Source organism: Narcine bancroftii, chromosome 14 (genome assembly GCF_036971445.1).
Source record: "Narcine bancroftii isolate sNarBan1 chromosome 14, sNarBan1.hap1, whole genome shotgun sequence".
Lineage (NCBI taxonomy): Eukaryota > Metazoa > Chordata > Chondrichthyes > Torpediniformes > Narcinidae > Narcine > Narcine bancroftii.
In genome coordinates this window covers 66,211,271-66,226,694 of record NC_091482.1, presented here as the reverse complement: position 1 = coordinate 66,226,694, position 15,424 = coordinate 66,211,271, and the positions used below count along the sequence as shown (strand labels likewise).

The following is a 15,424-nucleotide window of genomic DNA, read 5'->3' as shown; positions in this document are numbered from 1 at the left end:
TCCCCAAACTGTCCCCTCCGCTGTCATTGACCTGATTGGCTTATGCTTGATGGGTATCCCTCCACTGCTTCTTGACAAAAGTTGTAAAGATTACAGATTTACAGTCCTTGGGCACTACTCGCAGATCTGCAGATTGCAACAGGAGTTCTTCAATTCCTCTTTCTTTTCCTTCAGCATCCCAGCTGATTTTGCTGGTTCATTTTGGGGGGGTGTATGTGAAACCCTGCTCCACATCATCCTAGTCCTGTCCTAATCCCATCAGCATAAATCTGCTACTGCAGTGATGCTGGACTTCATGCACTTTGCTCTTCTGATTCTTAAGGTTTCGTGCAGTGGTCAGTGATCCATGCAATGTGAATAGTTCAAGTTTATTATCATCTGATTATACAAGTGCAACCTGATGGAACAGCATTCTCCAATCCTCGGGGCAAAATCATGCAAACATGCTGACAGGCATAACACACTTTCAGAAACATGATACTTATGCAGTACCTATATACATATATAAAAATAAATGAACATTGTTAAATAAATAGTAGTGTCTCGGAGGATTTGTATTGGCGTCTCAGTCGATCAGCAGTTTCACTGCCCGTGAGAAGAAGCCTGGTGGTGGGTGAAACACTGAAGTCTGGAGTCACTGAGACTATAATAAAAACACGCAGAACTGCTGAAGGAACTGAGCCGGTCTCACAGCATCCATGCAAAGTAAAAATACTTGTATATTACCCTTCCTCAAGGTATAAGCAAAGAGGAAGACGTCAGAATAAAGACTGAAGACTGGCAGGGGGAGGAGTCCAGACCCACAAAAGGTGTTAATTGGATGTGATAAGATGAGAATTGATTTTGGCTTTGTAAAAGTAAGAGAGAGAGCAGGATATCTTTACCCAGAGGGTGGTGAATCTGTGGAATTCATTGCCACAGAGGGCAGTAGAGGCAGGTTCATTAAATCTATTTAAGAGGGAATTAGATCTATTTCTTCAGTATAAGGGTATTAAAGGTTACGGAGAGAAGGCAGGGATGGGGTACTGAACTTTAAGATCAGCCATGATCTCGTTGAATGGCAGAGCAGGCTCGAAGGGTCGAATGATCTACTCCTGCTCCTATCTTCTATGTTTCTATCTCTTTCCTGATAGGAGTAGCTGAAAGATACCGTGTGCAGGATGGTAGGAATCCTCAACAATTTTGCAAGCTCTCTTAAACAATGATCCCAGTAGACAAATGGGGGCGGGGAGGGAGACTTTCCACCATGTGTCACATCTAACCTCCATACCCAAACCCTGGTGATCCAACAAATGAAGCCCAGAGAAGAGCTGGGGAACTCAGCAGGCCTGGCAGTTCAATGAAATGAGCTTCCAGAGGAGGGTACAATTACAACAGTCAGTAGACATTGGGACAGGTATGCAGATAGGGTTTGGAGAGATATGGACCCAACTTGGGTAAGATGGACCATCTCTGATTGGCAACCTGGTCAGAGTGAATGATTTGGGGGCCGAAGACTTGTTTCCATGCTGTAAAACTCTATTGCTCATTGATGCAGGTCATGAAGAGGTAGGCTCCATCCCCTGATCCTGTCATACCCCACATATCATATCTGGACACATTTATTCCCATTCTTTGCTTTGTGTCTAGTGGCCAATTCTTAATCCAATGCGATATATGATAACCAGCAGCAACTTGAATCCTGGATAAAATGGATAGTGACCAATGTTGGCCAGACTGGATAACCACAGGAAATGTCTTTCTTTAAAAGAGCATTTGAAACCTCTCCAAAAGCTTCATGGTCACTAATACTGATAGCTAGCTCCACAGCTGTGGTGAGATTTGAGCTTGTGCCTGCAGATCAAACTTCTCGATTCTCGTCCATGTCCTTTACAGCTCTGTTCCTCCAAAAGTAAAGAATGGTAAATACTGAAATATTGTCAGAAATGTGAACCCGTTGTTTCTTTTATTGCAGGTGGAAGATGAGCAGAATGTAGTGTATGAAATTGGTGGAGTCACAACAAGTAGTTCAACCGTTGAGGACATCGAACTATCGGAGCCTCAGGAATGTGACCGATTCGTGCTGCACACCACTGCCTTTGACCTGAAAGAACCCAATAAGCAGCAGAGCCCCATCAGCGCAGATGAAATGGGGAGCAGAGGATCGCCTGGGCAACAGGGCAGCTGCCCGGTCGTCTGCGAAGCAGAGGAAGAGAAGGACTGTGTCGCTGAAGTGCCCACCCGTGCCTCCAACTTCAGGACATCGATCAGGCCTCTGTCGCCCTTCCGCCGACACAGCTGGGGTCCCGGGAAAAACACGGGCAGCGAGACCGAGATCAACCAGCGGAGGTAGGATGCGAGAAGGGAGCCTGTGCTCTGAGCAAGAAGGTTGGGGGCTCTGAGCAAGATGTTTGGGTTATGAGCAAGAAGGTTGAGGTTTGGACCAAGTCAGTTGGGGTTCGGATCAAGAGGTTAGTGGGTACACATGATTTTATTCTTCAGCAAGGAATTGATCATTGACTGGTTTATAGTGTGTAGTCATCCATGCAGTGCCGTAAGCATGTAATGCAAGGCCCACCTTTCATTGAGATAACAATTAGAGTTATACAGAACAGTAACGGACCCTCGGTACACCATATCGATGCTGTTTGTCAAGTACTTGACCATATTAATCTCATTTACCAGCATTGATTCATTCGCTATGCTGGCTTATGAATTTAAATGTTCATCTAGATCCTCCTGGATGACTCTCTCCTTCCACACCTACACAAGGAGTGATTTTCACATTACACCAACTCTTTGGGTGAAAGAATTCTTCCTCAGATCCTGTCTTAACCTTTTGTTGCTCACCTTAAACTCTGCCCTCCATCATGGGGAAATATTTCTTCAAATCTCCCTATCTACTCCTCTCAGTGAATGTGAAGACTTCCAGTATTGGCCATCTCCTTATATGCCTCGATACCTGGACTTAATAAAAAATCTTTCTTGGTTTTTTAATAAACATATGTCATTTTTCATCTCAAGAGAAGTAACAGATTCCTGCACACAGTTAATGCTAGAACCATAATATGCTACAGCACAGAAAATAGGCCATTCGGCTCTTCTAGTCTATGCTGACCATCATTTCCCTAGTATTATTGACCTACACCCATTCCATTAACCCTTCAGACCTCTCCCATCCATGTATTTATCCAATTTATTCTTAAAACACAAAATTGAGCCCATATTCACCACATCAGATGGCAGCTCATTCCACACTCTGAGTGAAGAACTTTCCCCTGATGTTCCCCTATACCTTTCCCCTTTCAGCTTAAAACTATGGCCTCGTATTTATGTCCCCCAATCTAAATGGAAAAAGCCTATTTGCATTGCTGGAGGAACTCAGCCGGTCTCAAAGCATCCATAGGAAGTAAAGATATATTGCTGATGTTTCGGGCCTGACCCCTTCTTCAATTACAGACGCTACAATCACATCGTCTGCAGAATTCTGTGTTTCATTACCAATTCCTGCAACTCTGTATGCTGGTATGTGCAGGCTTTACCCCTGAAACCTTGACTCTAACTCAGTGGGGCAATGTCCCATTGTCCTCAACTGTCAAGGAATAATTTTCTCCATCTATTTGATCAATCTCTTCAGTTCAGTCATGGAATGACAGGAGCTTTTTCCCAAGACCATATAACAGTAACCATATAACAGTTTATGGCATGGAAACAGGCCATCTTGGCCCTACAAGTCCACACCGGTTCACTCAAACAACTCTGCTAGATCCCCCCGCCTATTCTTCACCCATAACCCTCTAAGCCCCTCTTATCCATCTATATATCCAGCCTCCTCTTAAAGGAAAGAATTGACTCTGCCTCAACTATCTGCTCTGGAAGATTATTCCATGCAGCCAACACTCTCTGAGTGAAGAAACCTCCTCTAATGTTTCTCCTAAAATTTTTCACCCTTACCCTCAACTTGTGTCCTCTTGTTTCAACCTCCCTTGCTCCATTATCTATTCCATTGAGAAGGAGGCAGTCAGCTTGCAGGACTGCTTGGGCCTGGAGCTGGAGATGTTTGCAGATGAACTGTTTTAAAAATTTGCAAAGTTGTGAGCATTTTGTTACTGATGAACAAGAGAGAGCACGTGGAAATATTTTTGTAAATTATCCTATCCTGAGATGAAGAATTGAGATGGCCTAACCAAACCTGCCCCAACCTAAGCCCAAATATTTTGGCAAGGCATATCTAAAACCCAAATGTGACATGTATATTCTTGTGCCTTGGGACTTGGCAGGCACTTGGCTGGTGTTCTTCCCAGGAAGATGCTCCCATCATGTTGATAGGGAGGGGAGGTTTCACATTCAAAGGTATCCATGTGACAGGACCAGCAATGTATTTCCAAGTCGGGGATGGGGAGGGATGGTGTGACAAGATGCAAGTGGTCGTGATTCCACATGTATCATTCTTGGTGATGGTTTGATGGATGGAGAAGTTGGTGATGACTGGATTATCCATTAAATCAAGTGAATTTAAACTGTCAGCCATCTCTCCAAAACCAAGTAATTGATTTTTGTCAAACATTACTGCCTGTAATAGTTTTGAGGGCTTCACTATATGGTTCAAGCTCATTGAAGAAACTCAGCGAGTCATCTCTAGTAAACAAATGGATAGAACCAATATTTTGTTCCTAGTTTATTTTTATTTAAATTTAGTCAGGCAGCATGGTTGCAAGCTCTTCCGGCCCACAAGTCCGTGCTGCCCAATTACCTACAACCCGGGTCATTTTGAAGGGTGGGAGGAAACCAGAGCACTTGGAGGAAACCTATACAGACAAGGGGAGAACATAAATTCCTTACAGATAGCACCACATGTGAACCTGGGTCATTGGTGCTGTAACAGCGTTACGCTAGCCACTGTGAGTATAGAAGGTCACAAAATACTACATTTAGAATGTAACACTCGTGAAATTTTAAGGCAGACAGAGAGTCGCCTCTTTGTCCAGCTCCCCTCACAGAAACTTATAGCCCCTGGTGTTCCTCTGTGGTCTCCCCTCCAAGTACTGACCAAACCTGAGCCTGCTTAGCTTCCGAGATCGGACAATCTCCGGCGTATTCAGGCTATTAGGAAAAGTCCTGATAATTCAATCCTTGTAATTATGCTAATATAATGCAAACTAATCTTTAGTGACAGTCAACCAATTATTCACACGAATGGCTGCATCACAAACTGAGAAAGAAATTGATCTAATTTCAGTGATTGATCACTGCAGGAAGGGACTCAGCAGCTGTGAGTGATAAAATGGGATCAATACAGACTGCCACATGATCTGAATTCGTGGAGCCTTCGTCGGATGCCAGGATGAGGAAATTAAATCTGTCCGGTCACATGACCTAGCTGTTAGGAGGCATGTGGGAGGGGGCATTTCCCTTGAAAAGAGAAACATAACAAATCCTCAGATGTCCTCAGTTATAAAGAGATTTGAAAAAGGAAGCGTGTAAAAAAAAAAATTGGACCAATTGGGCCCAGTGATGTGCTTCTGTGATTGGTTTCTGAAGTATGAGATCACACCAACAAAGAGGGAAGTGTGGTTCGAACTGTTGTCTATTTGAGATCTTGGGCTTCAGACAGCTTGGATGAAGGACTCCTAGTTTTATTTCATCTCATCCCTTTCTGATGTTTATTCTTTCTCCTCCTCGAGTGTTTTGTTCTTCTAATCTTTTCAGCCTTTCTCACTTGATTAATGTAGTTTCTTCCTCTTCACGATTCATTTTCAGTTCTGTGGGAACGCTTGGTGATGCCATAAAGAGGCTGCCAATTCACAGAAGAAGGTAACAGTTAGAATCAGGCTCGTATCTGTTTTAACCCAAGTAAACGGTTTTAACACATCCCGTGTTCACTCGCTTGCCGATATCTGTGGTGTTGAAACATAATCCAAATATTATAACTAGAAGTAAAACACAAAAGTCTCCAGACACTGTGGTTGAAGTAAAAACCCAATGCTGGAGAAACTCAGCAGGTCAAACAGTGATCTTTATGTAGCAAAGATAAAGATTCATAACCAACGTTTAGGGGTTGAACTCTTCATCAAGGAATCATTGCTTATGTATCTTTACCTTTGCTATATAAAGGATACTTTTTGACCTGCTGATTTTCTCCATCAATGTTCTTTTACCTTTTTTTTAAACAAAATATTATAACTATTTAGTTCTGCCAATGTTCTTTCGCTAAAGCCTAGTCTCTTGAACTAAGATCGATTCTTAAGTAGATGTGGTTCTTAACCTGAACCTTGCAGCTGTGCTGAGTTACTTGATCTCTGCTGTGGCCGGAGGGAAACTCCCATTTCCTCGCTGCCAATCCAGCAACCTCTCCTGGGAAGGATATAACAATTACAGCACAGAAACAGGCCAGTTTGGCCCTTCGAGTCCATGCCGAACACCTTCTCCCACCTAGTCTCAATGACCCACACCACCCCATAACCTTCCATACCCCTTTCATCCATATACCTATCCAACTTTTCCTTAAATATTAAAATCAAGCCCACGTCTACCATTTTGGCCGGAAGCTCATTCCACATTCCCTCTGCCTCTGAGTGAAGAAATTCCCCCTCATGTTTCCCCTATACTTTTCTCCCTTCAATCTCAATCCATGTCCTCTTGTTTGAATCTGCCCCACTCTCACTGGAAAAAAGCCTGTCCACATTTACTCTATCTGTCCCCCTCATAATTTTAAATACCTCTATCAAATCACCCCAGAATCTTCTACACTCCAGGGAGTAAAATCCTAGCCTGTTTAACCTTTCCCTGTAACGCAAACCCTGAAACTCAGGAAACATTCTTGTAAATCTCCTCTACACTCTCTCCATTTTGTTAATAAGCAATGGATGTTATGAACATTCGTGGTCCAGAACAGGCATTCTAAACCTTCGGACTCTGCTCAAAGTTGATGGGCTCCTTCCATGTGAAACAGTCAAGTTTAGTTGTTTCTTCTGTATAGTAAGTCCCCGGGTTAAGAACGTCCGATTTACGGACAACTTGTACTTAAGAACGGGTATACACGGCTTCAGCGGTTCATCGGCTCGAGGAAAGAGAATGCTGTCTGCTATTTTAAGTCAGATCACGTTGTCGTTAACACTGTGTTCAGGGTGTAACTTTCTATTAGGCTTAAATTTTTCTCTTATTTACCCTGGTAACCATCCCTCCAAAGCTATATACTAAGACATTTGACTAACTGATGCTAAATAGGAACCATATGTACCTGTTCCGACTTATCTACAAATTCGACTTAAAGACAAACTTAGGAACAGATATCGTTTGTAACCCAGGGACTGCCTGTATTTCTTTCCTAACAACTATATTAAACAAAATTAACTATTTCATGCTTTTAGTCCCCCTTAAATGTGCTGTGGACCCTAGAGGGAGCCATAGGACCCCTGTTGAGAATGGCTGGGCTAGACCTGCTCACCATGAATGAGAGAATCTCGATGGAAGGTTTTGGCCTGAAACATCCACGGTTCTACACCGTGGACCCACTGAATCTGCACAACCTGCTGAGTTCCTCCAGCAGGGTGTTTTGTGATTGCTTAGTCATCTTTCCAGGAAAAGTGCCTGGTTGACATTCTAATAGTAATCCACTAGGTATTTTGCAATAAAAATAAGGCAAATTTTCCAACATGTTCTTGAACATGTTTCAGGGTTAAAATTTTTTTTAAAGCTAAAAAAGGTCATTTTGTGGAGTATTTTTAACCAACTCGGGGAACTTGAAAAGCTTCCTGAATAAAGGTGCTTTATTAGCGTCCCATCTTGAATGTGGTTTGATGACACTGCATGAAGCTTTCGCCTGAAATTTCCTGCATTTGTTCATCTTTTCTCTTGTTGTTTCCTTCCTTCTTCTGATCTTTCTCCTCTTATTTCTAGTCTGAGTTGGTGTCCTTCTGAGAAGCAGCCCTCTGTCACAGATTGTGACATTAGTTCCAAAAGGTAGGAACGACACCGGATCTCTCCGGACCGTACAGCTGTCACTTATTTCTTGTGAGTTTGAAGTGGAGAGCTGGGGAGAGTGAGGAATTTCATTCTGGGTGGCTCTCAAGATGACAATCTGTAAATAAAATTGCAAAACCCAAAGCAGCCCAATGGTGCCCCAGCAAATCTGTGGCTCCTTGAACACACCGAAGAAAAGCTTTTGAGTTAAGTTGTGCACAATTGAATCGACAGGAAAGAAATATTTTCAATCAATTGATTTTGTCTTTCAATCTATGGGATTTTTTTTTAAATTAGAGAGATAAGATGGTAGCAGACCCTTCCAACCATTGTGTCCAGGCCTCCAAAATGCACCCTAACCAATAGCTACTAAACCTGTGTAAGGTGGGGGAAAGATAGAGCACCTGGAGGAAATCCACGCAGGCACAGGTAGACCATACAAACTCCTTAGAGACAGAGCTGGATTCGAACCCAGGTTGTCGACGTTGTAATAGTGTCGCACTAACCGCTATTTAAACCGATTATATGAAGGCTGACCGTGCTGCCTTTTCCCAGACCATGTTAAGATTTGGAGGGGCTTCAAGATTTCCTTAAATTCAACTCAAAAAAAAAAGAAGAGCAGCTTTTACTTCATTGATGGCCCAGATGAGATGGGAAGACAGCAGAGCAGTAACTTATGTGCACCAGGAGTTTGGAGAAAATTAGATCTAATGTTAAAGAGATCAAGGTTGAATTTGACAAGATCTGGGGCCCATTCATGGGCTATGATCATCATTTGGTGCTCTGGGCGTTTTCTATCCGATGTCCGAGAGCTGACACTCGATTCTTTACAGTTTATTTGCTGGTGACCATGTTTAGTGGGAGGGATTAGATTAGTATGGGGGGGGGGGCTTTTTTCTCTTTTTTCCCTCCAACTAGAAGAGATCAGTCTATTTAGATAATCGCAATGTTTTTCTCAATATGAGAATGAGGTGAAATTCTCATAAGGATATTTCACTTTTTCCCCCATGGGGAAAGCAGTGGTGCGGATTCTGTGAAGGAGACAGGGGCACATCAGCTGTTTTTGTGAAAGGTCATAATCATGGTCTCGGCTTTGCATAATGGCAACACCAATCTTTTATTGGCCTAAGGTGAGAGAGGAGAGATTCAAATAGGACATGAGGGGCAATTGTTTCACTGAGAGGGTGGTCCATATCTGGAATGAGCTGCCAAAGGAAGCTATAGATGCAGCTACAACATTCCAAATATAATTGGACAGATATGTAGGCAGGAAGGACTGACACAGGCAAATGGGACCAGCATTTCCCGGCATCATCAAAGAGACCAGCCTCCCAGGCAGGAGTGGGACCTTGGGCTCCCCGGCAGGAGCGGGACCTCAGGTGCATTGGCATTCCCTCCCTTCCCCTCCTATCCTTGGCACACTGGGCGTCGACTCCAAATCTTCCCCTCAGCCTAATTCCCTGGTGTGTGTGTGTGTGCGATAGGCCCAGGGGAGGATTCGGAGGTGGGACTCCGGCGTCAGGAGCTCTGGTGACTGGGAAGACAGGAATCTGCCGACTCGCCAGTGAGTGTTCTACTAGGCCGGGGAGGCACCCCGGGGATCAATGGCAGCGATTGGTTCATGTCAGGGATTGGCAGCGGTGTTTGGGTGGACTTGGTGATCAGCGGCTGTGTTGGGTTCATCTCGGTGATCGACAACGGCCAGCATTTTTGTGGGGGGGGAGAATGAAACATTATTTTAATGCATAAAACACCTTCCCTTGTTGTTTGTTGTTTAAACATTGATACCAGTGATTTGCTGTTGCTACTGGGCTGTTTTTAAAAAATGGCCATTTATCCGAAAAAAACTTTTTTCTGACACAGGCCTAATCCCGACCATTTCGGATAATTGGAGTTGTACTCTACAGGCAAATGGGACCAACCCAGAAGGCCAATTTGGTCGGAAAAAGTTGGGTCGAAGGGCTTGTTCCATGATTTATGGCAATGTATAGCTGGAGGAAGAGAGCAGTGAGGGTGATGGCTGGCTCTTGGTCAATCCTGGTGACCCACTGCATAGTTGCCGTAATGGTTAGCGCAATGCCTTACAGAGCCAGCTATAGGGACCAGACCAGGGTTCGAATCCCTTGTTATCTGCAAGGAGTTTGTACGTTCTTCCCGTGTCTGTGTGGGTTTTCTCTGGGGCTCTAATTTCCTCCCACCGTTGAAAAAACATACCGAGGGTAATGGGGTCTAAATTGGGCAAAATGCATTTGTGGGTCATAAAGGTCTGTTACCACACCGTATGTCTAATTTTTTTTTAATTACATCTTGAAGTAATTCTAAACGTATTGTAGGTTAATTGGAGTATTTGGGTCGCCTGTGGGCCAGAAGGGCCTGTTACCGTGCTGTATGTCTAAATTTAAATTAAAATTGGTTTGTACGGAGGACTTTTACTGAGTCGCCTTGCACTTTTATTTTGGGAATGCTTCCTGGTCCATCGACAGACTGTCAATCTTCATGTGTCACGTCTCATGGACACACTGACATTTTCAACAAAATGTCTTGATTGCCCGTTAGATGTGAGCAGAGGTGCGCAATGTGGTTACACATGAAAGATGCTTCATGAAGCTTCTCCAGACCTCTGATGCATCAAGAGAGTTGGTGTTAAATGTGCTTTTGTAACTGAAACTTGAATTCCTTCAGGTCTCAGGGTAGTGACACTAATCTTGATACTAATCACTGTTCTACACTTTTCCCACGCAAAAGTAATGTAAAATATTTTTTCTCTAAATCGTTCATAATAATTAATTTTTTTCTCTCTCTCCTGCCTGCTGTGCCAAAAGAAACACAACTTTCTTCAGTCAGAGCTGGATGCCAGAAATATAGCAGGTCAGCTGGCATCTGGAAAAGAATAAAGTAGGCCACTGTCCAGTTGTGGGTCCAAGTGCGGTTTGTCACAGTGGTCTTCATGCTCTGCCGATACATCGTGACAGCATCAGCGGCATTTCTGCATCGAAGGGAAACACTGAACAATGTTGTACTGCACCAAAGCAGGCCCTTCAGCCCTCAATGTGCATACCGGCCATTGTATGGATCCACAACATTAACCTGCATATGGTCTTCCAGGGCCTGAGGATTCACATGCTTACCGAAATGCTTCATAAGTGCTGCCATCACCTCTTCAGGAGCGTTGCCATTAACCAGTTTGGTCATACGTGATTTTATGCCCACCCTCAGAAAGAGCAAAGGTGGTAATTCTTGGCACTAAATGCCAGGTTTGGCAGGGATGGACCCATCCCATAAATGCTTTTGTTTTAATGCAACAAACCCTCTTTTCTATATTCCTTTGCACTGAACATTGGCAAATTCACTATTGTCGAACACACATTAAAGCTATTTGCATTAACCAAATTCCTCCCATCCACTCTTTTGATAATCTCAATTCCGTGTATTGTCACGTACCCAAGAAACTCAAAAATCTTTTCTATTTGTTTGCCCCGTAAAGACACCCAAAGACGTGCCACTAGTGTTGCACTCTGATCAAGACCAAAAAGAGAAGCAAAACTAAGTCCCTTCAGAAACTTCGAGTGCCCGTTGATCTTGTGCCCCTGCCTCCTGTGCCACCTTAATCTCTTGGCCCTCTTGTCCGGTCCATCAGTGAGGCATCCAGGTCAGCCTCTTTAGCTCCTAGATCCAAACCCCTGAAGCAATTAAGAAGCCATCAATGCCCACGGCTCTGTGAGAGCCCTGTATCTCATATCAATGTCATTTTCTCTCTTAGCCTCAAATTGATTCTGTTTAATAAAGTTGTTGAAAATGAATTGCATATTTTTAATCCTGCTTAATGAACGATTTGGAGACAAATAATTGCTGTGTTTTTAGTCACCTTGAGGAGGAGGTACATTGTGAGGGTTACCTTTGTTGCTTTCCAAGCGTGTACCAGTAATGACGCCACTTGAACCTGTCCTTGTGCGTTCAGTTACAGCCTGGAAGGACTGACGGCTAGCAGTGAGGTGACCAAGGAACCACCACACATGATGGAGTCGGTTCTTCAGGGATCCCGGGACCCTCGTCGAGCCCCAGTGGTCTGCACCGATGAACGTGGTTCACTCGTCTCGCTGACTGAGGAAGAGCTGGAGTCAGACCACAGCGAGGGCAGCGTGTTTGATAACCCGGTAACGTGGTGTTTGATGCAACTGGCTGCCAATCACTATAAAAAATGTTAAATTTAAATTCTAAATTTAGAAATGCAGCACAGTAACAGGCCCTTCCAGGCCATGACACCCAAATACATCAATTAACCGATAAACCCACCCATTTTGAAAAGTGGGAAAACCGGAGTGCCCAGAGGAAACCTACACAGACACGAGGAGAAGCTCCTTAAAGACAGCACCGGATTCAAACCTGGTTTGCTGGCGCTGTGATAGCCTTGTGCTAACTGCTACCCTAACCGTGCTCATTGACTCAGGGTCTGATAAATTTTAGCACAGGGTGGCAAAGTGACATCCCTATCAGGATATGCTATTTAAAACCGAGAGCAGGACATGCGTCCTCAAACAAAAACAGAGCCATTTTACATCCAGTGCTTCACAGGCCAAGGATGTCCAACAGGACTTCAAGTTCAACAAAGAACTTTTGAATTGTGTTAGTGTCTGAACAGAAAGCAAACTTACTTCCCCCGACCCCACTCATGATTTTCACTGAGAGCCTGTTAGTCTCTGATTTCTTTCCTGACACCTGCCTTTTCCCCAAATCACTCAACGTCTTAGGTTAACAAAAGAAAACTCAGATTTAAAACCAGCCATTAGTGTAGTAACAATAGCTGTTTGTGTCACACACTGCATCTAAAAATAATTCACAGGCCTGAAAGATTGCCTTTAATTTTTAGATCGTATCTGTCCAACCAACAGGTACACTTTATCTGTTTCCCTTAATTTCTTGAAAACTCGAATCAAATTACTCCTTAACCGAAATAGGTTTCAGGTCATTACAACTGCATTTCAATTGTGAATACTCGTCAAGCAGATGTAGATTTACAAGCAAAGGCAGCATTGATTGCCTGCCTCTTGTTGTCCTTGCAGAAGAAGATGCTGATCCTTTGGCCTTATACAATCCTCCCATCATTGTTTAACCCTTGAAATCCTGATATCATTCTGGATGACTGCACTCTTTCCAAGGCTGGTATAACCATCCCAAGATGTATTGTCCAGAACCGTGCTCTCTACACTGAGTGGTACAATTTGTATCACTTCATTTGTTCACTACTTCTCATTCTTATGCACAGACATTATTCCATTAGTTTTTAAAATTATTTTCTATTCCTATCCAGAAGCAAGAATCCTTCGAGTTCCTTTGGACCTCTAGCTTTTAACTGTTTACTAAGTCCTCTCTTGCACCTCCTTAGTTTGAAACCAATGACCTAATTTTTTTTAAATTCTATTTGTCATAGTTCTGCATTATTTGTTGAAACTATTAATACCACTTTCTTCAGAGTTGTTGCAGAGGGGCATTTATATCACAATTGAATGACTTCATCTACTATTTTAACAGGGGCTGTGTTTTACATAGCTGTCATGCCAGATTGACACAGTGACATTCTCTCACTGTCAGTCTATTAGGGGGTGTAGAGAGTTTTTAAATTTAGACAAAGAGCACTGTAACATGCCATTGAGGCCCATAGCCCATGCCGCCCAATTTACACCCAATTAACCTACACGCCTGGTACGTTTCAAATGGTGGGAGGAATCTGGAACTCCGGGGAAAACCCAGGCAGACGCGGGGAGAACATACAGATTCCTTACAGACCCCGGTCCCGATCGCTGGCGCTGTAAAGGCGTTACACTGACTGCTAGGCCAACCGTGCTGTTGCAGTTAATATTAACTTATGGGAGTTGAAGAATTTGTTGATGACTACGCAGGATTAAGATTATTAAAAGTAAAAGCGTGTTGTTTCCCTACAGAATTTGGCCAGACCACAGCTACATTCTGCTCCCCTGCTAACAAAATCCATTTCGCTCCAAGTGATCAGCCCTCCACGCGCAGACAGTGAGTACTCACCAAGTTTTATTGGCTGGACAAAATAATGTGCATGTGTAGAGAACCAGCAAGAGTGGAAATGCACATCATTGCTTTAGTTAAAAACGCATGTCCTCCTGCAAACGGTTTTGATTTTCCCCATTTTATCATCCTGTGTGTGTCTACTCATAGTCCTACTTTATATGCATCTGCAGGTCCATGTTGTGTCAGAGTTGGCACTTCAAAAATAAACACCTTAACCTTTCCTCTCACCACCCTCGAGCCAAATTAAACCAATAGTGTGTAAATGTTTAGTCCTGAATGTTTTTTGTTCAACTTGTGAGATCCTTGGTTCAATGGTTGGCTTGGTCAGAAATTAGAATCAGTGATTGGGGCAAGAAGGAAACCACTTCCATCTCAGAACCAGGGAGTACAAACAAATGAACAGCATTAACCTCGTACACTTCAGAAAGCTGTCTCAAGATGGCAAAGGTTAATTCTATCAGCTGTACGTCAACCTCAGGTCTAGGCTGCACTTGGAGTATTGGGTGCATTTCTGGTCACCCCATTGCAGGAGGGATGTGGAGGCTTTTGAAAAGGGTGCGGAAGATCCTTTGCTTATTCCTCTTGAAGAAGGTCTCAGGCCCGAAATGCCGGCAATATGTCTTGGCTTTTTATGGACACTGAAAAGATCAACTGAGTTCCTTCAGCATCTCGGTGTGTTTTTATTACAATCACAGGGTCTGCAGGCTTTCGTGTTTCATGTGGAAAATATTTACCAGGATGTTGCTGGATTTGAGGGTATGAGCTATGAGGAGAGGTTGGACAAACTGGGTTGTTTTCTCTGGACTGACAGAGGTTGGGGAGAGAACTGACAGAAGTTTATCCAACAATGAGAGGCAGAGATAGGGAAGTCAGTTCAAAGGATGGGAATGTCAAACACCAGAGGAAAGTTTCAGGGAGACGTGTTAGCTAAGACTTTTTCACAGAGTAGTCAGTGCCTGGAATGGGCTACCAGGAGGAAGATATAATAGTAATGGTTAAGTGGATTTTAGATCGATGCCATGAATATGCAGGGAAATCAGGGATCTGGATCACTTGCAGGCAGCAGCGATTTGGTTTAATTTGACGCCATAATTGGCGAATAGGCCTGTTCCAATGTTGAACTGATCTATGTTGTACACCAGCCATCCTCAACGAGGGTCATAACCCCCACCCCAGGGACCACAGCACATTTGGCGGGGGCCACGGACTGAAATCATGAATTTTTTTAAAAATGTAGACAGTGGGAGAGAAATACAGAAGAAACCAACTGAATTTGACTGCTTCACAGAGAAGTGGGCTCATAAACTTGGGAGCAGTATCCTTGGTGGGGGGGTGGAATATGGAAAAAAAGAGATTGAGCATGGTTGCTCCAGTCTAGTTCTGGGTATTTACTAGTGCTAGACATCCACTGAGCAAGCCTTGCTCTCTGCACACAGAGATAGGG

General features: G+C 43.6%; 1 protein-coding gene across 8 annotated transcripts in view; it reads left to right on the top strand.

Moving 5' to 3' along the window:
• The window catches only part of akap13 (A-kinase anchoring protein 13), a 396,122-nt gene that overhangs the window by 278,437 nt on the left and 102,261 nt on the right, over nt 1–15,424 (top strand). For 6 of the 8 annotated variants that reach the window (XM_069912032.1, XM_069912031.1, XM_069912029.1 and 3 more), the window contains 5 exons: nt 1,955–2,328; nt 5,740–5,793; nt 7,879–7,941; nt 11,900–12,095; nt 13,881–13,965. In XM_069912032.1, the coding sequence (XP_069768133.1) occupies nt 1,955–2,328; nt 5,740–5,793; nt 7,879–7,941; nt 11,900–12,095; nt 13,881–13,965 (772 nt within the window). The remainder of the gene's footprint in view (nt 1–1,954; nt 2,329–5,739; nt 5,794–7,878; nt 7,942–11,899; nt 12,096–13,880; nt 13,966–15,424) is intronic. The other 2 variants (XM_069912028.1, XM_069912033.1) reach the window with 2 other exon arrangements.